A 9,054-nucleotide genomic window follows, 5' to 3' on the forward strand; every position below is an offset into this window, starting at 1 on the left:
GCTGCAAATTGTTTCTTGGGGAAGTCGGAGCTTATCCCTGCGTCTTTTTGGATTTCCTAACCACGTGATCGCGCGATACTAGACCTGCGCGCACCTCAACGTTCGATCTCTCCACCATCTGCACCTGATGCCCCTTGCCGTCCGAATCCGAGTCCACCATGTCATCGCGTAAGGACGAGCTGTTGGCCAAGAAGGCTCGACTTGCAGAACTACGGCGACAGAGGGAACTGCGTCAGGAACAGTATGGCTCGAGTCGGCAGAGTATTGGCGAGGTATGGACAACCATCGGCCTCAGTTGAAGTCCATGCTCACGATCACTAGGCCCCTTCACCAGGAAAAACCGCCGAGGAGCGGAGGTCCGAGATTGACAACCTCGTTTCCAGTCTCATCGATCGGCAGCGAGACAAAGATGCGACCGCGTCGCCCAGCAGACGTGGAAGTCGACCGAGTTCAATCCAGGGCACCGTCGCAGGGCACATCACCCCTCAGCAAGATGTCGAACCATCGCCGAGGAGGTTAATGCAATCAATAGCCACGCAGACCGAGAGCACGGATACTTCATTCCCCATTTCCGTCGATGCTTCCGCCCACGAGCCTGTACCTTCAAAGAAGGAATATATCACATACACCAAGGGCGTGCAGACAGAACCCTATCTTGAAGAGCCTGTCAAATCTCTAGAGCCTTCCGACGATGATGACATGTCCTTACGTCAGAGGAAACGGCTCAGCCGGCGTGACCAAGAAAGAGACGAAGAAATCCGGCAAGCACTGCGGAAGGAGATCGAGGAAGAATTACAAGCCACGCACAATCGAGAATCAGTAATTTCAATATCAACAGGTTCTCATCAGCAGCAGCGCTTCCCTTTGCGGACGCTCACCAATACTGAACTCAATGCTGTGGTTGCCTCCCCCGAATTTGTTTCCTTCGTTGAGCGTTCTTCAAAGGTCATTGAGCGTGCCCTAGATATGGACGACGAGTATGATTTGCTGGCAGACTATACTCGTACATCAACACTTGATGACGACGACGACAACAATGATGCAACGCCTTATTCACGAACCGGCAAAAAGTCACATTCTGTACGCGAGTCTTTTCAGTTGTTTTCCGACCGATACACACGCAGACGCATTGTCTCGGATATCCAATTCTCCCCACACTTTAATGAACTTCTCTTGTCTTCATACACCAAGAATCCTTCAGCGCCTCATGAACCGGCCGGTCTGGTTCTGTTGTGGAACACACATGCTCCATCTCGGCCAGAGTACGTTTTTACGGCGTCGTCCGATGTTCTTTCAGCTCGATTCTCACCATTTCATCCCAATCTCGTTATTGGCGGCTGTTACTCAGGTCAAATATGCTTGTGGGATACCAGAACATCTGGCAGAACGGGGCAACCGGTCCAGAAAACACCACAATCTGGATCCCACCTTGGCCACACGCATCCAGTCTACAGCATAAGCGTCGTGGGGACACCTAATGCTCATAATATCATCACCGCTTCGATGGACGGCGTTGTCTGCTCGTGGTCGGTTGACATGCTTACACAAGCCCAAGAATATCTCATCCTCAACACTCCCGCTCCAGCTAAAACTGACGATCTTGCTCCTACAAGCATGAGTTTTCCGGCTGCAGACCCAACCTTTTTCCTTGTCGGCACCGAGGAAGGCACCATTTACCCGTGCCACCGGTACGATCGAGCCGGAGCTCAAGCAGGCGTGGACACCCGCGTCGCCTACAAGGGGCACTCTGCACCAGTCATGTCCTCGCAGTTCCACCCTGCACGAGGACCCGTTGATCTGGGGGATCTACTCCTAACTTCTAGCTCCGACTGGTCTGTCAAGCTGTGGCGGACGAAGCCCGCTGCGAGTTCGAGCACGAGTGCCTCAACTATAGCAGCCGGAGGGGCAGCGCCGACAATTGTGAGCCCTATCCTCAATCTTGCGAGGGAAGATCTCGTCTACGATGCAAAATGGGCGCCACATAAACCATCAGTGTTTGCTTGCGTCACTGGCGCGGGAGAGTTGGAGGTGTTTGACCTCAGCTATGACCTGGAAGTTCCGATTGCCAAGGTAAGTCCCTCAAGGGGGAAGAACGGGGTGGTCCCGTTCAAGGGTTTGAATAAGGTGGCGTGGGAAGAGAAACGAGGCAGCCACATGGCTGTTGGCGGGCTCGATGGTGTCGTTACAGTGTTTGACGTCGGGAAAGGATTGCAATGCGGCAATGGTGAGGCCAGCATGGATGAGTGGGTGAGCATGAAGAGGTTAGTGACGAAGCTTGAGGGGGGAAAGTGATGCTCTTGATCAGCCCCTCTGTTGGCAGGGTCAGCTTTGGATACCATGCCATCCTCCTGATCTGGAGAGTGCCGACGGCAACGGCGATTGGTGGCCGGATCTTGTTTGCTTTGGCTTGGCAAATGATACCCCCTGAGTATGTCCTTTTTTGGCCGGGATGTCAATGTGGAAGAAAAGAATGACATCGCAACCGACTGGCTATTGTGGCCCGGGTTCCAACCATCACAATACCGCGTAGCCTTTTGAGCAACGCCTCAAAGCCTCGGCCTCCCTTTGTTTCCGTACCTATCCAACCCCACACCACTCAAATCTACCCCGATCTTGTTCTGCCCCAGTAGCACCTCCTGGCAATCGTCCTCTGCAACACCGTTCACGAATTGCGTGACCAAGAAGTCGACCCGTCGCTGGCCCAATACAACCATCGGGGCATGCCATGTTCCGGGCGCGTAAGTGACAGCTTGGTCTCCTCTAGCCACGAAAGCACGGAGGCGGGCAAGGTCCGGGGGATTGGTGATGGCCACCGGTTCGCTTCTGCTGGAAGTGTTTGCTGTAACGGCGGTAGTGGAAGAAGACATCGAGGGAGCCACCACCACGAGGAAGACTGTTGAAGGATCCGAGGCGGCCAGGCCGAGTGGGCAGAACGTCTGAGTCGTATACGGATGCCGCTCCAGGATGGAGACTCTGAAGATGCTGCCCTCCCCACCGGACTGGGACGGGGACGCCTCAATTCCGATGCCGCTCAGGTTTCTGGGAAAGCAGGAGAACATGCTCATCTGAGGTTTCGAGGGCGGGGACACGGGGTAGTGGTTGCTGAACTGCGAGATCGGGGACGTCTTGAGCGCGGAATTCTGGTTTGCAAACACCGGCGCGGGTTGGTGGGGAGAGTGGAGCGGGACAGGGATAGACGCGGATGAGCGGGGCGGTGTCGTTAATGACGAGTCAAAGGGAGGGCTTATGGCGGTGCCGAACTCGGAGAATGATGATGGTGTCAATGGTTCCAGTGAGAGGAGCGCCAGGTGCTCGGAAGCTGAGCGAGACAGTGCGAATGGGAGCGTTGGGGGTGTCATTGTGAATGGGTTGGACTGGATCGGAGAACTGAGGCAAAGCGATTTGAACCGGTTATGATCAAGGCGGATCCTCGAGGACGAGGCTCGATTCCCTTCTTAGGCCCACAAGTCGAAAGGCTGAACCTGTGGGTTGCTCGAATTCAGGCTTGCGAGGCTCGTCTGTGCTTGTCTTGTGCAGGAGAATCTCCCTCCCGACGATAGACAAGAAACTGCTTGTCTGATACAATCCAGCAGCGGCCCGGTCTCCTCGTTCTTCGCAGGCAACTGGGTCCAATGCTCTTCTCAGTCAGACAGGTGTTGAGTAACTGTGGTGTATTTTTCTCGGTGAGTTCAGCGACAAAGGCCTCGATGATAGACGGCGTCGGGAGTCTTGGCTCGAGATCACGTTATCCTCCAGCCAATCAGCGATCGTGCCTTGTTCATCGCTCAGCCTTGCTCGGCCAAGTACCCGATGCAGTCTTACTGTATCTTCCTCTCGGAATATCAGGCAAGCAACCCTCCTTCCCTGATGTATCCATTTTCTGGAGCATCTCCGTTGTGCCTGCGGCGTACAATGTACTCTCCGCGGACACGTTTGCTTCTTGCAACTTTTGATCGACTTCGCTGTCCGACACTCGGATAGCGCACCGGATCATGCTGGATGTCAACGTCAAATGACGCTCTACTATGAGCCCGAAACAGTGAAAAGGGAGTCCATACTGGGGTCGAGATGGTATGTTTTATGCGCCTTATGGGATGCCTTATGGCATCAAAAGACGTCATGTTGGTGAGAGAGTCTTCTACCGACCCTCTGTTTATATCTCTGTGTTAACCCTGCCTCTATCTTGCGCTCGCTGCCCCGTGCATGCAATTCTTTGATCGGCTTTCGACATGGAAACATACCTACAATACCGCCGGATAGGACAAGCCTTGAAGGAACAACTCGAGTCTGATGTCGAAGCTGTCCGGAGTCTGCCATGTCTTTCTCGTCAAAAGACTCGCATCGTCAATGGTCGAACAGTCCTTGTCGTCGAATGGGATGGACCAGACGATCCTCTGCATCCACGCAACTGGCCATTTCACGAGCGCTTCAGAGCTACCCTTGTCATATGCAGCATCGGCTGTCTCGTCGGTGCTGCCGCTTCCCTGGACGGTGCAGTCATCCCGCAAGCCGCAAAGGACCTTGGAGTCAGCCAGGTCACCGAGAGTTTCGGCGCCATCAGCAGCTTTCTGTTAGGCTTTGGGCCCGGCGCCTTGATTTGCGGGCCGTTTTCGGAAGTCCTTGGCAGGAACCAGATCTATCTGCCCTCGCTGGCGCTGTTGTGTCTCTTCATCATGGCTTCAGCGCTTGCGCCTGATATTGGCAGTCAGATCGTTTTCCGATTCTTCGCTAGCGTTGTCGGTGCAGCGCCCTCTGTGTGCGCCGGAGGATCTGTTGCCGACATGTTCACCGCGCTGGAGAAGACCTTCATATTCCCATTCTTTAGTATATTCGGGTTTGGAGGAGCTGCGCTCGGTCCTGTGATGGCCGCTTGGATCCCGGAATCACCTGTCCTCCATTCCTGGCGCTGGGCGGAATGGGTGACTCTTATGTTTGCAGGAGTTGTCCTCTTGACCACCTTTCTGTTCCAACCGGAGACATATCCTCCTGTCTTATTGAGCTGGAAGGCGAGGCAGTTGCGAAAGATCACTGGCGACGATCGATATTACGCTGAGCACGAAATGGAGCGCATATCATTGCTGACACGTCTGGGGGCGGCGCTTCGCCGGCCGTTTATCCTAGCTCTGCACGAGCCGATTATTCTGCTTGTCTCGTTCTATTTATGTCTGGTCTACGTTATCCTGTTCACGTTCCTCAACGGGTATGACTTCATCTTTCGCCAAACATACGGAATCTCACAAGGTTTGACGAATACAATCTTCGTTGGAATATTTGTTGGCGTCTGTATCGCATTCGGATGCGTACCATGGATCTACAATAGGACGGTCAAAGCCCAACGGAAGGCGGTTGCTGAAGGGAAGACGCAATTCGACCCTGAGATTCGACTTTGGTACGCCATGCTGGGTGCACCAGCCATGCCGATCTCATTGTTCTGGATGGCTTGGACCTCTTACCCACACATATCAATTTGGTCTTCGATCACAGCCTCGGTCTTGTTCGGGTTCGCCGGCGTCATGGCCTTCATCACCACATACATGTATCTCATCGACACATATGAGACGTACGCTGCCAGCGCGCTCGTATTCGCCACGCTCTCGCGCTACTTGTGCTCCGGTGGCATGGTAGTCGCCGCGACTCCCTTCTACCAGAACGTTGGGCACCACTGGACGCTTACGATTCTTGGGTGCCTGAGTCTCTTGCTGACACCCATTCCCTATGTTTTCTACAGGTACGGACATATCATTCGGAGGAAGAGCCGTTTTGCAGTGACCACCAAGGATGACCTGAATAATGGGCAATTGGAGCTGCCAGTATCAATGGGCTCTTCGTCTTCGACCCTCCCAAGCGAAGAAGATGAGAAGGTGGAGGAGCAGTCGTAACGGAGGTATTGATACGACGCTGATCTGACAAGAAAAGATATTCCAGATGTATATATATTAATGTTCAATACCCTCAGCTCTCACGTGGCAAATACCATCAACAAGTAGGCTAACAGGGAACAAAGCGCATGAACAGAAACTAAATTTGTGACAAGAATGAGCGTTGATGAAAGGATGACATTAGCAAACCTGTTGCCAGTTGAACGATTCTATCTTCGGTCGGCTTTGAGGACCAGCCTCATCCAAGACAAATATTCAACTAATGAAAACAAAAAGCCAAGTAAAAAAGCCCCTACCTCTGTTTGAACATCACAAGGCGTCCATCTGCCTCACCTGAATTTCCAAGAGGTCCACAAAGGAGTCGACATCCACCTCAGCTCTGCACATCGGGCAGCTCATTTCATCTTCATCTTCATATTCGTCCCTATCGTCCATCTTCTGGAAGAGCCAGCCAAGCATACATGCGACGTGGAATGGCCTCCGGCAACAAGTGGTCACCATTGGGTCGACCGCGATCTCCCCGTCTTCTCCTGCAAACTCGTCATAGCAGATGAGGCAGGAGGTGTCGTCTGGGCGCAAAGGCGGCATTGTGATCGCTTCCCGAGTCGTTCCCCTCTCCCACGAGTAGAGGACATTTTCCGTGTAGTCGACCTGCTTCAATCGCTCGGTCTGCATCGCTTCCACAGACCTCTTCAGATAGTCTCGATGTCTGCACCGTTCGAAGCGCATAAGCCCCCACAAGAACCTATCGCCAGCTGCCAGTAAGGAAGCTTCCTTTTCCACCAGGAAACGCTCTACCTCGAAGAGGCGGGGTCTGATAGTATCGAGCATCCCTTCTTCCCTCTCGAGCTGTTCACGGATCGTGAGCGACTCCTCCATGGTGAAACCAAGGTTGTTGCCGTCGTCATCGTCACACTGGAGGAAAAACATGTCTTCTATCGCATCGAAGCTATCTTCGATTGTGCAGAGCAAGGCTTCCAGTGCCGTGTCTTGTGGATTTTCCCCCTGGAGTAGGGTCAAGATTCGGAGCATTTTGTAGGACAAGTAGTACAGGGCATTTTGGAGAAGGCGCATATCCCGTGCATAATAATAAGCCTCCAGGAGTGCGGGTGAGCTTTCGCTTTCCACGTTATTAAGAGACTCTCTCGTTCCCCGGTCTAGTTCACCTGGCATCTCTGAGTCAAACCATCGGGGTATCACCACCCCATCCCAAGATCGCGCCGCTTCTGGTGGCGGAGAGAACTCCATCTGGTTCCCGTCATGATCGGACATCTTCGTAGTAGTTTCGAGGTTTCGAGGCTGTCAAAATGCGAAAGGCGAGTTGTTGGCATGCCTGCAAGCAGACCGGAAATCGAGACGGCCTTAAGTACTTTCGAACTCAGCTGGCTCAACAAAGCTCTCTCGAGATGCATTCATGGACAATGGAGTGGCACGTAGTCCCCAACAATCCGGCTTTCTCAGCTCTTTGTCCAGCGGGGGCATCAATAGAACAAAGATCAACAAGGGAAAGTCACAATGAGTTCATTGTCCATGGATCTCGAGAGTCGAGAGTGCCCAAATCTGTCTCTTTGACGCCGGAGCCAAGCAAACAATGGCTAAGATGACGTTCGATGGGATTGGCCGTGGGAAGAGAATGCCCATGCTCGCCCTCAAACAGCCTTGAGTTGGCAGCGGTGTTCAATTGGGTGATAGAAAAGAGCTTCAGAAGCCTGTTGCTTGCCAGTCCCCGTGTAGAAGACCGTCGAGGCACCATTTTTCACCACCATTTCGAGCTCAAAGTCTCGGCTAGCGGCCTCACAGAGGCTTGCAAAACCTTTCCTTGGATAGAATCGATGCAATGCAAGGTGAGAGTACCACGGAGCCTCCACGGATTGATTACATTATGGAGTAATGATGTAAGAGGGTGCCCCAGCGTATCTGTTCTCACGGTAGCAGATTCAGCTGCGCTGTCCGTGTCTCAGAAGAGTGTATAAATATATATATATAGCTGGGTGGACATCTGCGAAGTGTCAGAATCCACACAATGACCCCACAGCATATACTGATGGTACGACTGATGCCGCGAGACACATACTCATAGTTCCTTTACTGCTCCAGTACCGGAGAGCATAGATGAGTGTTTAGACAGAGATGTGCGGAACCGACCCTGACGTATTTCTCATCCGCCGATGTTCGTAAAAGATTTGCAGCAGACTTCTGCTCACGGATTCGGCCTGTTGGTGCTGAATAGACAGAATATGATTTTTGCCGATTCAAGATCTGTCCAGTATTCTTGAAGAGAGACATCTGGACACAAGGAAGGCTTCGGCGCGTGTGCCATAAATGGTGACATGGTCGGCTGCGGGATTCCCAAGACAATACACTATTTTGGCACTAGGTAGCGAGTACTCCATGCTGAAGGATGCAATGGCCCAGGGTGCCCTTTGACCCTATGCACCTCCATCAGCATTAGCCAGGAGGCATCGTAGTATCTGTGGCAAGTGTCCTGCATTGACCCCTTGATGGAAGAATGAAGTGGTCGTTCAAGTCTGTTGTTGGTTTGTCTTGAAGGGATTAGCGCCTTGGCGATCTTGGCATCGATGTCGACCTCAACCTCGAGCTTCATCGATTGTCTCCGCTGAGGCTTCTTCCTCTTCTCAGTTTGCGAGGTATTTGTTACATCGATTCCAAGCTCTCTCGAGGTGTAAACTTGTTGCTCGACATGATTTCTTTGTTTGGAAGTGTCACCGAAACTCGCTTTGTGTTATGTCCATCCCCACTCCCAAAGCCTTTTTGTTCTCTTTATGGCTCTCTTCAAAGGCAGCGTCTTCACGGGTCCACATCGTCAACCCCATAGCCATTAGAGGGATTCCAGGGTTCGTATGCTAACAATAACCCGCATAGTGGATGTGATATTCACCGAGATTTTGCTCAGGCTTCCAGAGTGGAAGTCAGCCACCCATCCAGTGACACTCCCGAGACACTTGGGTCAGACATGAACAAGCCCAAGACCGCTGCTGACAACTTGCGACTATTTCCTTCTTTCTTTGCTTCTTGTTTTGACTGCATGTAGCATGGCAATTCTGCTTGCAATCTTTCTGACGGGCCTCGCGGAGGCAACCTGATCAGGCTAGTGGCTAAGGCTGAAACTAAAAAGGGGCTTCTCTCTCCACCTTCTTGACTCTCACTCAGAGCA

General features: G+C 52.6%; 4 protein-coding genes across 4 annotated transcripts; 2 read left to right on the forward strand and 2 right to left on the reverse strand.

The window, feature by feature from the left end:
- Positions 1 to 158: 158 nt before the first annotated feature.
- Z520_11519 (uncharacterized protein) lies at positions 159 to 2,292 on the forward strand (the record flags this gene model as incomplete). Its single annotated transcript, XM_016782007.1, has 2 exons — positions 159 to 272; positions 322 to 2,292. 2 exons carry the CDS (start codon positions 159 to 161, stop codon positions 2,290 to 2,292), a joined length of 2,085 nt encoding a protein of 694 aa, XP_016626978.1.
- Positions 2,293 to 2,546: 254 nt separating this feature from the next.
- Z520_11520 (uncharacterized protein) lies at positions 2,547 to 3,359 on the reverse strand (the record flags this gene model as incomplete). Its single annotated transcript, XM_016782008.1, has 1 exon — positions 2,547 to 3,359. One exon carries the CDS (start codon positions 3,357 to 3,359, stop codon positions 2,547 to 2,549), a length of 813 nt encoding a protein of 270 aa, XP_016626979.1.
- Positions 3,360 to 4,229: 870 nt separating this feature from the next.
- On the forward strand, positions 4,230 to 5,879 carry Z520_11521 (uncharacterized protein; the record flags this gene model as incomplete). Its single annotated transcript, XM_016782009.1, has 1 exon — positions 4,230 to 5,879. The coding sequence occupies one exon, from the start codon at positions 4,230 to 4,232 to the stop codon at positions 5,877 to 5,879; it is 1,650 nt and encodes a 549-aa protein (XP_016626980.1).
- Positions 5,880 to 6,188: 309 nt separating this feature from the next.
- On the reverse strand, positions 6,189 to 7,151 carry Z520_11522 (uncharacterized protein; the record flags this gene model as incomplete). The annotated part of the gene is made up of 1 exon (XM_016782010.1): positions 6,189 to 7,151. One exon carries the CDS (start codon positions 7,149 to 7,151, stop codon positions 6,189 to 6,191), a length of 963 nt encoding a protein of 320 aa, XP_016626981.1.
- Positions 7,152 to 9,054: the final 1,903 nt, after the last annotated feature.

Source organism: Fonsecaea multimorphosa, assembly GCF_000836435.1.
Source record: "Fonsecaea multimorphosa CBS 102226 unplaced genomic scaffold supercont1.39, whole genome shotgun sequence".
In the NCBI taxonomy this organism is placed as follows: domain Eukaryota; kingdom Fungi; phylum Ascomycota; class Eurotiomycetes; order Chaetothyriales; family Herpotrichiellaceae; genus Fonsecaea; species Fonsecaea multimorphosa.